The 18,529-nt window shown below is 50.1% G+C and overlaps 7 protein-coding genes across 7 annotated transcripts; 4 read left to right on the top strand and 3 right to left on the bottom strand.

Annotated features, from left to right (window-relative positions):
- Positions 1 to 519: 519 nt before the first annotated feature.
- LOC117897031 (nucleolysin TIAR) lies at positions 520 to 5,625 on the bottom strand. The gene is made up of 5 exons (XM_034805610.1): positions 5,537 to 5,625; positions 2,872 to 4,020; positions 1,900 to 2,811; positions 1,739 to 1,835; positions 520 to 1,668 (listed from the first exon to the last, which is right to left on the bottom strand). Exons 2-5 carry the CDS (start codon positions 3,097 to 3,099, stop codon positions 1,508 to 1,510), a joined length of 1,398 nt encoding a protein of 465 aa, XP_034661501.1. The 5' UTR covers positions 3,100 to 4,020; positions 5,537 to 5,625; the 3' UTR covers positions 520 to 1,507.
- A 169-nt stretch (positions 5,626 to 5,794) lies between these two features.
- On the top strand, positions 5,795 to 6,779 carry LOC117897040 (replication stress response regulator SDE2). The gene is made up of 2 exons (XM_034805622.1): positions 5,795 to 5,999; positions 6,077 to 6,779. Exons 1-2 carry the CDS (start codon positions 5,904 to 5,906, stop codon positions 6,707 to 6,709), a joined length of 729 nt encoding a protein of 242 aa, XP_034661513.1. The 5' UTR covers positions 5,795 to 5,903; the 3' UTR covers positions 6,710 to 6,779.
- Positions 6,699 to 8,290, bottom strand: LOC117897034 (beclin-1-like protein). Its single transcript, XM_034805613.1, has 3 exons — positions 8,065 to 8,290; positions 6,958 to 8,005; positions 6,699 to 6,894 (listed from the first exon to the last, which is right to left on the bottom strand). The coding sequence occupies exons 1-3, from the start codon at positions 8,177 to 8,179 to the stop codon at positions 6,789 to 6,791; spliced, it is 1,269 nt and encodes a 422-aa protein (XP_034661504.1). The 5' UTR covers positions 8,180 to 8,290; the 3' UTR covers positions 6,699 to 6,788.
- A 59-nt stretch (positions 8,291 to 8,349) lies between these two features.
- LOC117897033 (phosphatidylserine decarboxylase proenzyme, mitochondrial) lies at positions 8,350 to 10,702 on the top strand. The gene is made up of 2 exons (XM_034805612.1): positions 8,350 to 8,584; positions 8,665 to 10,702. Exon 2 carries the CDS (start codon positions 9,076 to 9,078, stop codon positions 10,420 to 10,422), a length of 1,347 nt encoding a protein of 448 aa, XP_034661503.1. The 5' UTR covers positions 8,350 to 8,584; positions 8,665 to 9,075; the 3' UTR covers positions 10,423 to 10,702.
- Positions 10,703 to 11,441: 739 nt separating this feature from the next.
- LOC117897044 (rhodanese domain-containing protein CG4456) lies at positions 11,442 to 12,011 on the top strand. The gene has a single exon (XM_034805627.1). It carries the CDS (start codon positions 11,494 to 11,496, stop codon positions 11,968 to 11,970), a length of 477 nt encoding a protein of 158 aa, XP_034661518.1. The 5' UTR covers positions 11,442 to 11,493; the 3' UTR covers positions 11,971 to 12,011.
- On the bottom strand, positions 11,997 to 14,275 carry LOC117897025 (heat shock protein 68-like). The gene is given in 2 exon segments (XM_034805602.1): positions 11,997 to 13,143; positions 13,146 to 14,275. Coding segments are annotated over 2 exon segments (1,929 nt in total). The 5' UTR covers positions 14,049 to 14,275; the 3' UTR covers positions 11,997 to 12,117.
- A 1,324-nt stretch (positions 14,276 to 15,599) lies between these two features.
- On the top strand, positions 15,600 to 17,857 carry LOC117897026 (heat shock protein 68). The gene has a single exon (XM_034805603.1). It carries the CDS (start codon positions 15,831 to 15,833, stop codon positions 17,757 to 17,759), a length of 1,929 nt encoding a protein of 642 aa, XP_034661494.1. The 5' UTR covers positions 15,600 to 15,830; the 3' UTR covers positions 17,760 to 17,857.
- Positions 17,858 to 18,529: the final 672 nt, after the last annotated feature.

Here is an 18,529-nt window from a genome sequence, read left to right as displayed (position 1 = left end):
GTATCCATTAGTTGTGACTATGGATCGAAAATCACCTTACGAAATCCGCCAATTCATTTAGAAATCCATCCATAAACTGTCTCATTGCATATAGAACGAGAGTGGAAATTAGATCGAGTAGATCATTATTTATGAACATTTACCAATGTACATGTATAGTAGCACGCTTCCCGCCTTCTCCCTTTGGTATAATCATGGTTGGCTGTAGGAACTTGTCCTATCCATAGACCCTCGCATGGACAAACTTTTATAGTTTAATAATCTGTTAAATGGTAGAAGTTTCGTTACCCAAAAGTTTCAGTTTCGATTTAGGAGACACACTCGTCGTTCTCTGTGGTTTTTCTCACTTCGTTTTATATATTTTTTTGTTTCTTTATTTTACAATTACATTACATATTTATATCGCATTTCGTTTTTCCACATTGGAAATATACAATTACAATATGTGTGTGTGTGTGTGGTTGTTTTTTTTGCTCGAATTTACATTCTCTTAAAAGTCTAAATTTGTTTTTGCTTTACTTTTCGACTCCAGCGATGTGTGGGTGTGGGTGTGTGGCTACTCCTCGCTGATCCACTTACCACTGACCTACATACATCCGACTACTACTCCTCCTTTGCTTTGCTTTCCTTCGAAATCCTTCGTTGACACATCATATGATCTACAATTTAGTTACAATTACAATTTGCTTTGTCACTTTATTCCGTTTCGATTGTATATATGTTTTGTGGTTTGTTTACTCGAACCAATCCCAATTTGTTTGTTGCCTATTGGTTGGTTTTTGTTTTTCTTTCTTTTCTCTGTTTTTGTGGTATTTCTCATTTGTTTATTTTTGCTTCCGCTTTCGTTTATACGCCTATATCTGCCTTAAATTACAAATCATTAAATTATTTTAACACGTACTTAGATTGGATTAGATTGTTACAGCTACCCCCCGAAATCGCCCAGAGCTTCAGTTGTTGTCTGTCCATCTGTCTGTCTGTCTTTCTGTCTGTGTCTGTCTATCTGCCTGCCTGTCTGCTCGCCTGCCGCTGCGCGTAGTTCAACTTTTAGTTCCACGCTTCACTTCGGTTCGGCAGTACTGTGGGAGTACGATGAAAGTGTCCTCCACGAACGTAACGCCCGTTCGACCGCCACAATGACGCACTCGTCGCAAAAAAGAAAAACGTAGCCGTAGCCTAGAACCGCAACTGAAAATACCGCAAAAATCCAGAAATGTCCCTAATCCCCTGCTGCCGCAAAAAAGAGACTCGTTGAGAGGCTGATGTTGTTGTTGCTCTCGTCGCTAGGGACTGGCAGAGGATGATACGACGGATGCTGCTGCTGCTGCTGCTCGGTTTTGGCAAGGACCTGGTATTCTAAGTAAGCTAAGGGTGCGTAATGCGCTAACAGCTGCAGCTGTGATTGCGACTGCGATTGTGACTGCACTGCTGCTGGCGGCAGACGTTCTTGGATGCAGCGGCTCCACGGATGTTGCAGACGGCGTCGAAGCGGGCGTCACAACTCAGTTCATTGGGTCTGATATTGTGGCATCGCGGCACTGTACATCATCTGGGGGGCAAGTGAACCGTTTGCTGCTGCGGCCGCAGACGAGGCCGCCGACATGCCAGGGACCACGGTGCCAGGCACACCCCATGCCACATTCGGTGGCACCATGCGATACCCGGCAGCTGGAAAGATCATACAAAACGAATTAACACACAAAACTGGAGGCTGCATAAAGAATGCGGCTCTACGTACGGACTCCTCCCGCCTGCTGGGCACTGGTCGTGTAAGCGTAAGGATAATAGCCCTGCTGCATATACTGCGTCTGCATTTGGGTGGTTGGATAAGCCTGCTGTCGTGGGGGAGAAGTACGGTTAAAATCATTTAGAGCTTCAGTTAGAGATTAGCCAACTTACTGCCGGAGGATACCAGTAGCCCATTTGCTGATAGGCGTATGGATACTGCGCCGCTGTGGCAGCTGCCAGCTGTTGGGGCGTCATCATTTGGCCAGGTAACGCGGCACCAGTGGCCGCCGCTAACTGTTGCTGGGTCATCATTTGGCCTGGCAATGAGGCACTAACCGCCGCATTGGCGGCTGCCACGGCGGCCACATTGGCAGAGGCAGCTGCCGCTGCAGCGGCATTCATGTTGTTCATCGAGTTATCGCCGCCATTCTCCTTGCCCCAGAAGCACTTGACGAGATTGCCATGGACCTCGGTGTTGTGCGTATGCTCGATGGCGTGCGCCGCCGAGTCCTTGGTCATGAATTTGATGAACGCAAAGCCCTTGTCCTTGAAGACACGCACATCCTGAATTTGACCGAACTGGCCAAAGTGTTTGTGCATCAGATCGTCGCTGATGACGTTCGGCGGAAAGCCGCCACAGTAGACTGTGGTGTTGGTGGGGCTCGACTGATTGTACACCTCCTCGAAGGTGTGCCGCTGGTTGCTCTTAATGCCGCCTCCATTCCCGGGCCCGCCACCCATGCCGCCGCCCAGACCGCCACCCTTGGACGATTCTCGCGGTGGTGGGAGCTTGCGCGTGGACCAATTGGTGCGTATCGAACGCGAGCCAATCCACTGGCCATTCATTGCTTGTATTGCATTCTCGGCTTCGGCCTTCTTCACAAACGAAACGAAAGCATAGCCCTTGGACTTCATGGTCTGTGGATCGCGGACAATGCGACAGTTTGATATCTCCCCGAATGGTGCAAAGGCTTCGCGCAGCGTCTCCGTTTCGATTTCGGGACTCAGATCTCCAACGAATATGTGGTGATGGGAGCTAATATCTGTCTTGGGCTGATTCCCGGGACTAGTGGCCCAGTTTACCTGCAGGAATAGAGAGTTTAGTGAGTGATGGGGAGGATGAGCGATCCGATCCGGACGTACCTTGATTTCCTTGTCCAGAAACAGGCGTTTGTTCATGGCGGTCAGGGCTGTGGAGGCTGCCTGATAGTTGGAATATTCGATAAAGGCATAGGGATCGTTGCCCGGTTCCCTTATTATTTTACAGCCCTTCACGGCACCCATTGTGCCGAACAATGCGACGAGCAGCTCCTCGGAGACCGAGCTATCGAGGTTTCCCACATACAACGTTTTCGGCTGTGACTCGTCCATGGCTCGTCGTGGATGGCTGTTTGCGGATGCGTATGCGGATCGATATGCGCGATAATGCTATATATTATATACTCTAACACTCTCTCTCTATGCGATGATGCGCATCAAATCAATTACAAAAATCGATATCAAAAATAATTTACTTGATTCAGAAGATCCCTATCTACGCTCGTTTCTCCGCACACGAACTTTATATATATTCTATATATGTGGGAGGATGGGGGGAGGCTGCTAAAGGACTACGAAAACTTTGCTACAATTCTGAATACTTCGATTATTACGATTATGACCCGTTTTGGCCCGATTGGCTTCGTTTTTGTAGTATCTAATTATATATCGTATGTAGAGATTTATGATAATAGTAGATCTTTATGATTTAACGCTGAGGTTCCTCGTTTATTGCTTTTCTTTTCTTTACTTTTCCCTTAAATCTTGTGGCCTAATTTGCAAAAATTGTTTTAAACTTCTATTTTGTTGTGGTTGTTGTATATATATAAATATATCTGTCCTAACTATTCGCTAATGGAGTGTTTTGGAATATACAAATTTTTGTTGTTGTTGTTGTATCTCCTCTCTTTTGCTCTTCTTCTCTTTGGAAGGGAGGGAGATGATGTGGATGTTGTGTCGGGATTCCCGTTAACTTGAATTCTCTCTCTTTCACTTGTCTCTCAATCTATAGGATTGGCATTATAAATTGTTTTTGTTGTTGTGGCTACTGCTGCTGTTGTCCCTTCAATATACACGAATTGTATAAATGTATATGGAATACTATTTACGTTAATGTAGAAAATTAGGGAGTTTGGGATTTTGGATTCGGGATCGGATCAGGGGGTTTCTGGTACAAAAATTAGTTTGCTATGAAAGTTCTCGCAGGTTAAGAGTGTTTATGTTGGGTTTCGAAGCTGAACACTGGAATCGCTGCTGCAAGGAAGAAAACATATAGAGAAGAAAAGAAGTATATAGTTAAAACATTAGTTATAGTTATAGTTTATATAGGACAAGGTCTACAGTGCGGTGGTCCCATAGTGGCACATGATCGGCAAATGTTACATTTGGAATTAGGTAGGCAAATGATATGGATAAGTGGTCGCTCGCTCGCTCCGTCCGCCCTATGTCTGTCTGTCTGGTCTGTCTATCGGTCTTCTCTGTCTCTCTGTAGGGAACAAAGAGCCGACTAGCTGCTGGCCTGGCGGCAAAGCAGTGCAGGGGCACGCACACACGTGCGCACCCTCTCTCTCACACACACACACACACGCACCGAATGAACTAAAGAGAGAGAGGGACGGGCCCAAGATCCGTTTCCTCGCAAATTTAACAAAGCAAATGTCACAAAATTGCAGTGTAAGCAAAACATTTTATTTGATATTTAATGCATAAACTATTGTACACCATAACGAGAGCGGCATCGGTAGGAACTATTCTTTTTCCGGGAGCAAACGCAATGTAGAACACTGGCGCACACGCACACAGAAACACGGCGAAAGACAAAATGAAAATCAACTAGAGGAGAGGATGAATGACCGTCGATAACAAAATACATAATGGAAAACATGGAGAAAGAGGTGGGAAATTGGCGAAACCGAAACCGGCCAGGGCAGCGGCGGCAGTTCGGCAGCAGCGCCGAAATAGATTTCGGCGAATCAAGTCGAGTTCGAAATAAAATTTAAATTTGCATGGCACTAAACTAGATTTTGATCTGATTTCTTCAGGCGGCTCTATAAAATGTCAGTCAAAGTCACACCAGGGCCTTGCAGAGGGCGGGTGGGAGTAGGTTGATTTTTGTTGCTCATTTATACTCGCTTATTTTCCTCGTTTCGTCGTTTTTTCGCACACCACACACACAAAAAGGCGTCTTGCGCTAGTCTTTTTGTTTGCCTTTTGCTCACATGAGTTGCCACTTTTCTTCTTTTTTTCGGTTTTGGTTATTGAACATTTAAACTAATACCAATACCAATGCAGCTCGAATATGGGGATTTTTCTTTGCTTTTTCTGCTTGCCGCTTCCATCTATACTTATGTGTGTATGCACACACACACAAACACACATGCAATGTACATATCTTGTTCAATTCCGTGCTGCCATCTTTTTATGCTAGCGTTCCCGTTCCCCTCCCCTTCGACGATGCCGAAAGCTAGGATTAACATTAACACAACTACATCCACCACCGCCGCCGCCACCGCTGGCCTGTCCTACCCATTGTTCGACGCTGCCTAGAATTTGGGATTCGTTTTCAAAATCCGCACTCTCTCATATTTTTATATGCTCTCTGTGACGTGGCTGCGGTTGTAAATTTACCGCATTTTACTAGCTCTGCGCTATTCAAACACACAACACACAACAGACAATATTAGCCGCTACCGGTTTTTATTAATTTTTCACAACTTTCGCTATGTTAAACTGATGAAATTGTACGATAAACGCGTCGCTAAAATTTTACCTTCGTCGTCTAAAATGCGAACTAATTAATGAGCACTTTGTGTGTGAGAGAGAGTGCTGCCAACTCGTTGCAAACGAAAAACGCAATGGCGGCAAGGTCATAAATTGATCAAAAACTATCACAAATCAGCAGTTCCTTGTTGACTAGCAATAGATTAAAATATAGCTCGATTTACTAGAAGTTTTTCAATTGAAATCAAGTAGTTTTAAACATATTTAAGTCGGTTTACAAATAAATCAGATAAAGTGGCAACTCTATTTGCGCCGATAAACGCTTTCTCTTTCTAACACACACCCTGGCAGGCAGATGCAGCAGCACAAAAGGGAAGCGCAAAAGTACAACACAACCAAAAGGGAAAGGCAGAGAAATGGTGATTAATATTCTTCTAAACAATAAACAGTTAATTGTTTTCGACAATGGAATCAACTATAATGATATATGCACGAAAATCGAGGAGTCCACAGTGAGTGTGCACATAAATATGTATATTGTGAAATTCACGTGCACAAGTAATTGCAATAAATATTTTCCATTTTACAGCACTTGCAACGCGACGATTACTACCTCGTGAGCAATGGCAAACGCTTGACTGGCGACTCAACCTCAACTCAACATGAGAGCATCCACTGCATGCTCCGCCAGGTGGGCGGCAAGGGTGGTTTCGGCTCCATGCTGCGTGCGATTGGGGCCCAGATCGAGAAGACCACAAACCGCGAGGCCTGCCGAGATCTGAGTGGGCGTCGCCTGCGCGACATCAACGAGGAGAAGCGCGTCCGCGCCTGGCTGGGAAAGCAGGCGGAGCGGGAGCGCGAGCGGGAGGAGCGGAAGAAGCGAAAGATTGAGAAACTTCTGGCCGTGCCCAAGCACGACTTCAAAGACGAAAAGTACGAGGAGGCCAGGGCCAATCTGACGGACAAGGTGAGCGACGCCTTCGAGGAGGGTCTCAAGCAGGCCGAGGAAATCAAAGAGAAGCAGGCAGCAGCCACCGAACAGCCATCCGTCAGTGGCGTCAAGCGGAAAGCCCCAGCCAACGACAAGACAAAGGCCAAAAAGAATAAAAAGGGAACACTCTGGATTGGTGATGATATCTCGGGCACCGACACAGACGACAGCGACAGCTCCAGCGGCGAGGAGCAGCCAGAGACAAAGAAAAAAGTAGCAATTAAAAGTTGAAAGATTTAGTTTTAATATTAAGCACTAGGAGGAATAAGAGCATAAATAAACGATGATTGAGGGACACATACGAAAGACATCACTGCGACACGAATTGCGAGGAGACCCAGGCGAGACCCCACTTCAGATTCGTAAGCATGAACTTTAGGGCCTTCGTCCACTGTTCCTCCGAGTTGAACTGTATCCTGAAAGCAAAAAACCAAAATGGAATCAGTATTTTGGTAGAAACTATCTTTCCTTGGACTTACTTTATGGAGTAGGAGTTCCCCGTGGATGGGTCAATGATTTTGCCCTTTTCCATTTTGTAGGGCAGCAGGAATTCAGTGTCGCGCTTCTCCACCTCCTTTTGGAACTGGGTAAGGCAGTCTAGGAAGGCCACCATGGCAGCATCGAATTTGGTGTCCCAAAAGAACTTGAATCCCCCGCTGCCGTAGAGCGGCAGTTCGCGGTTCTCGCCCAGCACCTCCACATACGAGTGATTGCCGAACGGCACCACACGATATCGCTCAAAGGTGAGGCCAATCTTGCGCGCCAGAGCGGAGAGGAGCAGCACTGTCTGCCCCCAGGCGGCATTTATCTCCGACCAGTCGACGGAGACGGAGGGCAGGCGACCCAAGCGAAAGTTATTGATGGTGCCAAAGTGGCCCGCGTGCCAGATGTGGAAGGTGATGTTGAAGATGTTTGTGTCGCGCAGCTTGTCCAGCTGCTGCTTCGAGTAGCTGATCTGGCTCTCCAGGCTCCGTTTGTCGTCCTCGGTGAGCATCAGCTCACGCCTGTGTTTGGTGTACTCGCGCCAGTAGCTCTCCTCCTGGTCGTGCAGCTTCTCCTTCTCCAGTTCCTCTTGCGCTATCGCATCGTTCAGGGACTGTTCCTCCTCTTTGAGCTTGCCGAGCTCCGACAGCAGCTGCTGTTCACTCTTCTTCAGTTCGTCCAACTCCTTGTCGAGGGCATCCACATTGGGTGCCTGCCGTTGCTGCTCCAGCTCATCCAGATACGTTTTGTACACATCCCACTCGTCCTCGGCGATGCGCAGCTCCCGATCCATAATCTCCAGCATGGAGTCCGCGCACTCCTCGCACAGCGGATGGTCAATCTCCGAGTTGGAGGACAAGCAGTCGAACAGCTCTGCCTTCAGATTGAAGGCAGCACTCATCTTCTTGTTGTCGCGGCCATCCGAGACCAGCATGAAGCCAGTTCCATTGATGGAGTCCGTCAGCCTGTACGGCGGCACAAAGTGGTCAAAGCTGCTGGCACCCTGTGTGTCCAGGGTGTTGCCATTGTCCCTGTAGATGGGCACTGTAAAAGGAAGACCTGATTATATACGTTTCTGCGAATCGTGGTATACCTTTGCCTACACGACAGTTCCGCCATGGCATGGACGCTAATCTTCTCCAGCTGCTCGTCCAGCACTATGGGCTGAAGACAGCGCTGGCAGGCAAAGGACACGGCCTGTTTCTCCGCCTCGCTCATGGTCGCGGATATTTCAATTTCCCTTCTGCAATTTTCTGCATATAACAAATGAATTATTTTTATGAGAAAAACACAAATAATTGATCAGCTGTTTGCAGCTGCTGCCAGGGTTGCCATCTGTCTTCAAACTCAGCGCAAAATTGAGGCGCAGTACCGCCCGCACAAAACAAAAAACAATTGACGGACTCTGGAAAAATAAGAATTAAAACCAGTTTTAAAACAAAAACATTGAATCGACCAAGAGCGAGCTCCACAGCAGAGACGAGACTGCTGACTCCAGGCCCCCCTCCCGCACACACTCACGCACACAGAAGGCAGCCTTGACCACCATTGTGGTTTTTTTGTGTGTTTGGTTTGATAAGAGCGGAGCGCGGAGAGGCATTCAATTCCGTTCCGTTTGTTTTGGTGAGAAAAAAAGCACATGAGACGCAGTTGGCGCGCCTCTTTGGTTGTGGAAAAGTTTCATTTCATTTCGCCCACAACAGCCCCACGGTACGGTACGGAAGAGACACACAAACGGACCCCAACATCAGGCATACATTCGACTTGATTGGCAAATTCATTATTTCATTACACTCTCGTTATACCCGCCTCCGCCCCCGCCTCCACGGTGTGGTATTGTTTCTGACTTAGGTCTGGATTGAATGCGCATGTTTTGTCACTATTAATAGGCCATTGTTGGATTTAAGGGCACACCACACTCACTCGCTCACTCGATTCGTGCTCCAAAAAAAAGATTAAACTGAACAAACCTCCAAAACAGACGCGCGCGCTCTCTACATCGTGCCATTTTCCATATCTAAAAGAATACGTAATCATCAGTTCGGTGGCCGGGTGGCTGTGTCGCCATAAGAACTATAACAACAACAACTACAACAATTAAAACTACAATTAAAATGGTTTCCTACTTTGTACCTCGCGGTCGCGTCCTGCTGAAGGCCGGCAACCTGAGAAAAGTGGTCCAGCCTCAGCAGCCACAGCAACTACAACTACAAGCATCCAAGCCTGCGCAGCAACAAAATGGAAGCTGGCCTGTGGCCCGGCATTTCCGGCAGTTCTCCTCGAACTCCTCCTCCTCGGGGAATGCGCCGCTGCATCGCCTCAAGGCGCAGCCGCAACCTCAGCCGCACAGGCAGCAGCTTAATCCGAACCAGAACCTCGCCCAGGTGCGTCGCAATGTGCTCTCCCGCTGGACCGGCTTCCTACTGCGCTGGGCCCCCATGGGCATATGCGTGTTCGGCGCCATCGAATGGCAGCTACATAAGAAACGCTGCGAACGTGACGGCTCGCCACGCACCGCCTCGGAGTTCCAGTCGCGCGTCTACTGCTCGCTTCCGCTGCGCATCATCAGCCGCTGCTGGGGCTGGCTGGCCGCCTGCTACATGCCCACGACACTGCGGCCCTACGTCTATGGCTGGTACTCGAGCGCTTTCAATGTGAACCTGAGCGAGGCCCAGTATCCGGAGTACGAGCACTACAACAGCCTCGCGGAGTTCTTCACGCGGCCCCTGAAGGAGGGCGCACGCACCATCGATGCCCAGGCACCGCTCGTCTCGCCTGCCGATGGCAAGGTTCTGCACTTTGGCAGCGCCTCCGACTCGCTCATCGAGCAGGTGAAGGGCGTGAATTACAGCATCGAGGACTTCCTGGGGCCCCTGCAGACGCTGGAGGAGGCCAAGTCGGGCGTTAGCTATGCGCAGGCCCTGAAGCGGCAACGCGACGGCACCACCGAGCTATATCAGTGCGTTATATACCTGGCGCCCGGAGACTATCATCGCTTCCACTCGCCCACCGCCTGGCAGCCGACGGTGCGTCGTCACTTCTCCGGCGAACTGCTCTCGGTGAGCCCCAAGGTGGCCGGCTGGCTGCCGGGTCTGTTCTGCCTGAACGAGCGCGTCCTCTACATGGGACAGTGGCAGCACGGCTTCTTCAGTTACACGGCTGTGGGCGCCACCAATGTGGGCTCCGTGGAGATCTACATGGATGCTGAGCTCAAAACCAATCGCTGGACGGGTCTCAATGTGGGTAAGCATCCTCCGAGCACCTACGAGTACGACGAAGTCGCCCTGAACGCCGAGCCGAAGCCAAAGGAGCTGGGCAAGGGCGATCTGGTTGGACAGTTCAACATGGGCAGCACCATTGTCCTTCTGTTCGAGGCGCCAAAGAACTTTAAGTTTGACATTGTGGCCGGACAGAAGATCCGCGTGGGCGAGTCCCTAGGACACATTGTGGAGCGTAAGTGATGGAAGGATCCATGTGTCCACGTCCCACGTGCTCATCCCACGGATGGAAGCCAATTGTGATGCCTATCCAAGAATCAGTTCAAAGCAAAACCTGGCCAGCCTCCGGCTAGTTGATAGATTTTATCACATTTTGTATTACTGTAGGAGCTCCTCTTCCCTAGCGTATTTTGATGTGAACATCCTGCTATGCTCCCTGCTGTTGCTGTTGCCATTTCTATAGTTTTAAGCAAATATTTTATATGTCTTTATATAATAAATGTCGAAATATCGTTGAATACAATACGCAGGGCACGCGCCAACTAATTGTAGTTGTTGAGGTGGGAACTGCTGCTGCCGGCTGGTTCGTTATTCGTTATCTTTTCGATTTGATAAGGGAAAAACCGAGTAAAACTTTCTCAGTCGTTGAACCCAAAAAGGAAAGAACTCGGCTGTGGCTTATCGGTATATGAATGGCAAAGAAGACGATCTCTAATAATACATATCCCGGATGTTATACGTCTACGAACATCAACACGAATCACCCCATCTCCCCACGAACCTCAACCATCAGCAGAATGGCAGAAGGGAATTAATATGAACTAAAAGGCAGACACCCATATGTACATATGTGCGCGACAGTATGGTCTGTTTTTGTGAATTGAATCCGGGATCGCCTTTTCATCTAATTGAAACAATCAACCAGCCGATTTCCAGCCAAAGCGCTTGCTTACTTGTTCGTTGAACTTATCACACGATGAGAATTTGATTGGGACCCAGAGAGAGCCTGGACACACACACACAAACACTCACACATACTCCCACCACGTAGTTGGCGAGTGATGGCGATGGCACCCCGACCTGGCAACAGTTTGGATTCGATTCGGAACAGATACAATAGCGTCAGAGCAAATCACTTTCATCCAAAACAAATGTTCTTTCAAATTTGTGCGCCAAGTGCATTTTTTGATAGTGTGAGTTATCGATAGCAACCCTATGCCAGAAACAGCTGGGCTTTGACTTGTTTGTTGTTTACGTAATAGTTGCTGTTTTTGGTCAAATTTTGTTGTTTTTCGCCAAGTGGAAGAGCTAAAAATGCTGCTGAGACATTGCCTGCTGGCCTTAAGAGGCACAAGGACCGCGTTCTCCCTTCAAACTGCTACAAATCTGCCTGCCGGCAGTTCCCTGGTCGCGACGCAGCGATTTTATAGCAGCGTGCCGGCAATTGGAATTGTGGACTACGATGTGGTGAAGAAGCTGGCCCGGGAACCACAGAAGCTGCTCATAGACGTCCGGGAACCAGACGAGCTTACAAAGACTGGCCAAATCCCCTCCAGCATCAACATACCCTTGGGCATAGTCAGCCAGGAGCTGTCCGCCAGCCCCGAACTCTTCAAGTCAAAGTATGGCCGCGAGAAGCCACAAGCCAGCACTGAGATTATATTCCACTGCATGATTGGCAAGCGGAGCCTGAAGGCTGCCGAAGCAGCCGCCGCCCTAGGCTTCAAGAATCTGAAAAACTACGAGGGCTCCTGGACGGACTGGGCCAAGCGCGAAGGATTGCCCAAGTAGAAGTTCGAATAACAAATGCAATAAAATTTCAATTTAATTAATTATATTCTTTTATTGAACTAAACTAAACTAAACTATTCATATTCTAGAGATTTTTGGCTGTTCGTTGAGATCTTTGAGATCGGGAAAATGGAATTCAATTTGTGTTTAGTCGACCTCCTCGACGGTGGGCCCCTGGTAGCCACCGTTGGCGAAGCCTCCGGCTTGCTGGCCACAGCTTGGCCCCTGCGGACCATCGCCAGCGCCCTGCTGCTGGTGCATCTTCGTCATGATGGGGCTGCAGAACTGGGTGAGCTCCTTGAGCTTGTACTCGTACTCCTCCTTGTCGGCGGTGGTGTTGCCGTCGAGCCACTTGATGGTCTCGCCGCACTTCTCGAGGACACTGCTCTTGTCCGACTGGCTGATCCTGTCGCCCCCATTGTCGGCGGCCTCCTTCACGCCGAACACGTAGCTCTCCAGCTGGTTGCGGGCAGCGATCCTCTGGCGGTGCTTCTCGTCCTCCTCGGCGTACTGCTCGGCCTCGCTGAGCATGCGGTCGATGTCGGCCTGCGAGAGGCGACCCTTGTCGTTCTTGATCGTGATGTTCTTCGCATTGCCAGAGCCCAGTTCCTTGGCCGTGACGTTCAGGATGCCGTTGGCGTCCAGGTCGAAGGTGACCTCTATCTTGGGCACGCCCCGGGGTGCCGGGGGAATGCCCGTGAGGTTGAAGGTTCCCAGCACATTGTTGTCCTTCGTCATGGCGCGCTCGCCCTCAAACACCTGCACGGTCACGGCGGGCTGGTTGTCCGCGTAGGTGGTGAAGGTCTTCGACTGCTTGCACGGGATGCGGCTGTTGCGCTCGATCAGCTTGGTCATCACTCCGCCGGCGGTCTCGATGCCCAGCGAGAGCGGCGACACGTCCACGAGCAGCACGTCCTTGATCTGGCTGCTCTGGTCGCCGGAGAGGATGGCCGCCTGGATGGCGGCGCCGTAGGCCACAGCCTCGTCTGGGTTGATGGACAGGTTGAGGCTCTTGCCGTTGAAGAAGCTCTGCAGAAGGTTCTGCACCTTGGGAATGCGAGTTGATCCGCCCACCAGGACGATGTCCTGAATCTTGCTCTTGTCCATCTTGGCGTCGTTCAGGGCCTTCTCCACGGGCTGCAGGGTGTTGCGGAAGAGGTCCCCGCACAGCTCTCTTCGAAGCGGGCACGACTGACCTTCGTGTAGAAGTCGTGTCCCTCGAACAGGGCATCCACCTCGATGGATGCCTCTGTGCTGGAAGACAGCGTTCGCTTGGCCCGCTCGGCTGCGGTGCGCAGACGCCGCAGGGCACGAGGATTGGAGCGCAGATCCTTCTTGAACTTGCGCTTGAACTCCTCCGCCAGGTGGTTCACCAGCCTGTTGTCAAAGTCCTCGCCACCCAAGTGGGTGTCTCCGGCAGTGGCGCGCACCTCGAACAGCGATCCCTCGTCGATGGTCAGAATAGAGACATCGAAGGTGCCGCCACCCAGATCGAAGATCAGCACATTGCGCTCCCCCTTGAGATTCTTGTCCAGGCCATAGGCCAGAGCAGCCGCCGTCGGCTCGTTGATGATGCGCAGCACGTTGAGGCCGGCGATGGCTCCGGCATCTTTGGTGGCCTGCCGCTGCGAGTCGTTGAAGTACGCTGGCACTGTGATGACCGCGTCCCGCACTGAGGTGCCGAGATACGCCTCGGCGGTCTCCTTCATCTTGGTGAGGACCATCGAGCTGATCTCCTCCGGGGCAAAGCGCTTCTCCTCGCCCTTGAACTCGACGCTCATCTTCGGCTTGCCGCAGTCGTTGACCACCTTGAAGGGCCAGTGCTTCATGTCCTCCTGGATCTTGGAGTCGTCGAACTTGCGCCCAATCAGGCGCTTGGCGTCGAACACGCTGTTCTTCGGATTCATCGCCACCTGGTTCTTGGCGGCGTCTCCGATCAGCCGCTCCGAGTCTGTGAATGCCACATAGCTGGGCGTCGTGCGGTTGCCCTGGTCGTTGGCGATGATCTCCACCTTTCCGTGCTGGAAGACACCGACGCACGAGTACGTGGTGCCCAAGTCAATGCCAATGGCCGGCATTTTGTGTGTTTCTGTGAGTTTCTTTCTGTTGTTTCTTTAACAAAGAATTGGTTTAACTGGCTTCCGCTCTCTCGTTGCGAGTGTACTTTTTGTTTCCTTTTTCAATACTTTGATTTAATTTCTTGTTTCACTTTTACTTGTGTAGGTTGAATTTTCAGTTGTAACTGTCACTTTGGTTGCTTTTCTGCTTTTCGCTTGTGTTTTGCTTGCCGTTGCTTGCGTTGAAATGTGAAGGGGTAGCAAACTGCACCGCTATTTATACTCCCGGCCAGTGAGTGGAGAAAGCTCGCGACGTTTCTCGACGTTTCGCGAGAGTGCGAGAGAGATGTGGATAGAGTCAAAGAGGAGATGACTGTATAGAGGGTAAGAACGATTGCAATGCTTCTCGAGGGTGCGAGAGAGATAACAAGAGCGTGTGTCAGGGGAAGTATGGTGAAAGGTTTGGAAAATTCAAGAATTATTAAGGGGAACGCCCGATGCATTGACGTAGGTCAGCTCCTCGCCTCTTCATGTTTTTAAAAATACTTTCCATTTATTTATAGATTAAATCTTCAATATTCGCTCATATTCTAAAATTGTCCATTCAGTGTAAATAAATAAGCTTTTTCTATACACACATTCATAAACAAATAAATGTAGTATGTTTACAGGTGGTATATATAATTTGACCACAAAAAAGTAAAAAAACATTCAAATAGATGCCCTCATGGAGCGTCATCTTGTAATTCCATCAAGTGCACTTTGCTCTTAGAGAGGTGTCAAGTTGTAGTATCTATTGTGCGTAGAGAGGTCAGAGCCGTACTATTTCTTGCAGTGTAGTCGGTCATTCTTCTCTCACTTTCTTTAAATATCAGTCTGGTGTCTAAGCTGATAAGTGGTGGTCCTGCCAAGCGCCTCTATACAGGCATCTTATTCTTGGGCGTCCAACTGACGCTGATCTTCGCCCTGTTAAATCGCGTCTGGCTGCTGCCAGGAATCATCTTCATGTGCTTCTTTTGGTTCTTTCCGTAATCCGCCCGCTGGCTGCTCTCGAAGGATCGCAAGGAGTGTGCCATTGCCAATATGCAGACGGCGGCGTGATTCAATTATGTGGACATACATACATATGTACATATGTAGCTCCCGAGGCTCCCGGATTTTGTTTAATTTTATTTCTTATCAGCTTAGACACCAGAATGATATTTAAGAACAATTTTAGAAAATGAGCGAATATTGAAAATTTAATCTATAAATAAAGGGAAAGTATTTTTAAAAATATCCAGCGCTTTGATTTGGTGCGGCGAGGAGCTGACCTACGTCAATGCATCAGTACGTTCCCCTTCAATATTCTTGAATTTTCCAAACACACCCCACGATTCACCATACTTCCCCTGACACACGCTCTTGTTATCTCTCTCGCACCCTCGAGAAGCATTGCAATCGTTCTTACCCTCTATACAGTCATCTCCTCTTTGACTCTATCCACATCTCTCTCGCACTCTCGCGAAACGTCGCGAGCTTTCTCCACTCACTGGCCGGGAGTATAAATAGCGGTGCAGTTTGCTACCCCTTCACATTTCAACGCAAGCAACGGCAAGCAAAACACAAGCGAAAAGCAGAAAAGCAACCAAAGTGACAGTTACAACTGAAAATTCAACCTACACAAGTAAAAGTGAAACAAGAAATTAAATCAAAGTATTGAAAAAGGAAACAAAAAGTACACTCGCAACGAGAGAGCGGAAGCCAGTTAAACCAATTCTTTGTTAAAGAAACAACAGAAAGAAACTCACAGAAACACACAAAATGCCGGCCATTGGCATTGACTTGGGCACCACGTACTCGTGCGTCGGTGTCTTCCAGCACGGAAAGGTGGAGATCATCGCCAACGACCAGGGCAACCGCACGACGCCCAGCTATGTGGCATTCACAGACTCGGAGCGGCTGATCGGAGACGCCGCCAAGAACCAGGTGGCGATGAATCCGAAGAACAGCGTGTTCGACGCCAAGCGCCTGATTGGGCGCAAGTTCGACGACTCCAAGATCCAGGAGGACATGAAGCACTGGCCCTTCAAGGTGGTCAACGACTGCGGCAAGCCGAAGATGAGCGTCGAGTTCAAGGGCGAGGAGAAGCGCTTTGCCCCGGAGGAGATCAGCTCGATGGTCCTCACCAAGATGAAGGAGACCGCCGAGGCGTATCTCGGCACCTCAGTGCGGGACGCGGTCATCACAGTGCCAGCGTACTTCAACGACTCGCAGCGGCAGGCCACCAAAGATGCCGGAGCCATCGCCGGCCTCAACGTGCTGCGCATCATCAACGAGCCGACGGCGGCTGCTCTGGCCTATGGCCTGGACAAGAATCTCAAGGGGGAGCGCAATGTGCTGATCTTCGATCTGGGTGGCGGCACCTTCGATGTCTCTATTCTGACCATCGACGAGGGATCGCTGTTCGAGGTGCGCGCCACTGCCGGAGACACCCACTTGGGTGGCGAGGACTTTGACAACAGGCTGGTGAACCACCTGGCGGAGGAGTTCAAGCGCAAGTTCAAGAAGGATCTGCGCTCCAATCCTCGTGCCCTGCGGCGTCTGCGCACCGCAGCCGAGCGGGCCAAGCGAACGCTGTCTTCCAGCACAGAGGCATCCATCGAGGTGGATGCCCTGTTCGAGGGACACGACTTCTACACGAAGGTCAGTCGTGCCCGCTTCGAAGAGCTGTGCGGGGACCTCTTCCGCAACACCCTGCAGCCCGTGGAGAAGGCCCTGAACGACGCCAAGATGGACAAGAGCAAGATTCAGGACATCGTCCTGGTGGGCGGATCAACTCGCATTCCCAAGGTGCAGAACCTTCTGCAGAGCTTCTTCAACGGCAAGAGCCTCAACCTGTCCATCAACCCAGACGAGGCTGTGGCCTACGGCGCCGCCATCCAGGCGGCCATCCTCTCCGGCGACCAGAGCAGCCAGATCAAGGACGTGCTGCTCGTGGACGTGTCGCCGCTCTCGCTGGGCATCGAGACCGCTGGCGGAGTGATGACCAAGCTGATCGAGCGCAACAGCCGCATCCCGTGCAAGCAGTCGAAGACCTTCACCACCTACGCGGACAACCAGCCCGCCGTGACCGTGCAGGTGTTTGAGGGCGAGCGCGCCATGACGAAGGACAACAATGTGCTGGGAACCTTCAACCTCACGGGCATTCCCCCGGCACCCCGGGGCGTGCCCAAGATAGAGGTCACCTTCGACCTGGACGCCAACGGCATCCTGAACGTCACGGCCAAGGAACTGGGCTCTGGCAATGCGAAGAACATCACGATCAAGAACGACAAGGGTCGCCTCTCGCAGGCCGACATCGACCGCATGCTCAGCGAGGCCGAGCAGTACGCCGAGGAGGACGAGAAGCACCGCCAGAGGATCGCTGCCCGCAACCAGCTGGAGAGCTACGTGTTCGGCGTGAAGGAGGCCGCCGACAATGGGGGCGACAGGATCAGCCAGTCGGACAAGAGCAGTGTCCTCGAGAAGTGCGGCGAGACCATCAAGTGGCTCGACGGCAACACCACCGCCGACAAGGAGGAGTACGAGTACAAGCTCAAGGAGCTCACCCAGTTCTGCAGCCCCATCATGACGAAGATGCACCAGCAGCAGGGCGCTGGCGATGGTCCGCAGGGGCCAAGCTGTGGCCAGCAGGCCGGAGGCTTCGCCAACGGTGGCTACCAGGGGCCCACAGTCGAGGAGGTCGACTAATCTAGTCACAGTCTGCAGATATTAATCAGTATTAGAAGACTCTTAGCCAAATATTAAATTAAATTATAAGTTATTCAATAAATAGTTGATTTATTCCTTCTGAAAATGGAGATTGTTTGTTGTTACTCTTTGCTAGATAGATGATTGCTGGTGCTTCTGCCAATCATTGAAGGAGCCTTCGTAGATCTTGACGTTGGCATAGCCCATGGCGGTGGCTTGAAGAGCAGACTCCCGGGCTCTCTTGCCAGAGCGACATGAGAAAATGATTTGAGTATGAAATGAGGGTTTCTGGATTCCAAATTTGTCATAGAACTGAGCGACGCTTGTGGTGGGTCCAAGCAAAAGTGTTATTGCGTCCAAGGGAATGTTGATGCTGCCGTGGATCTGTCCCGTTTCACATATTTCTTTTGGCGCTCTGACATCAATGAGAATCTGTTGCGGATTTCCTGCAATCTGTTGCACCAATGTGTAATCTACAGTGCCAATTGTGGAGTAGTGACTTTTCCAGCTTTTTCTTATCGCGTTTCGAAATTGCATTTGGGTGTAAACAAAAGCAGCTGACATCGATGACATTTTGACAATCACAAAATGGGCAATCGTTTGATTATGGCTTATCGAATTTTGCCATTCACAGCGAACCCAAAATAGCATACTGTACTGCAGGGTGACCGTTTATGGTATATATACTACCAAAGATAGTTACTGACTCTATAGCCACCGGTGGAAGGAGTATTGCTTCAAAATAAATATTTCTCCTGAAGTTAGTGCTC

The sequence above is a fragment of the Drosophila subobscura genome, chromosome O (genome assembly GCF_008121235.1).
Source record: "Drosophila subobscura isolate 14011-0131.10 chromosome O, UCBerk_Dsub_1.0, whole genome shotgun sequence".
Lineage (NCBI taxonomy): Eukaryota > Metazoa > Arthropoda > Insecta > Diptera > Drosophilidae > Drosophila > Drosophila subobscura.
The sequence above is the reverse complement of the archived record's forward strand: the minus strand, read 5'-3'. Positions and strand labels throughout refer to the sequence as shown.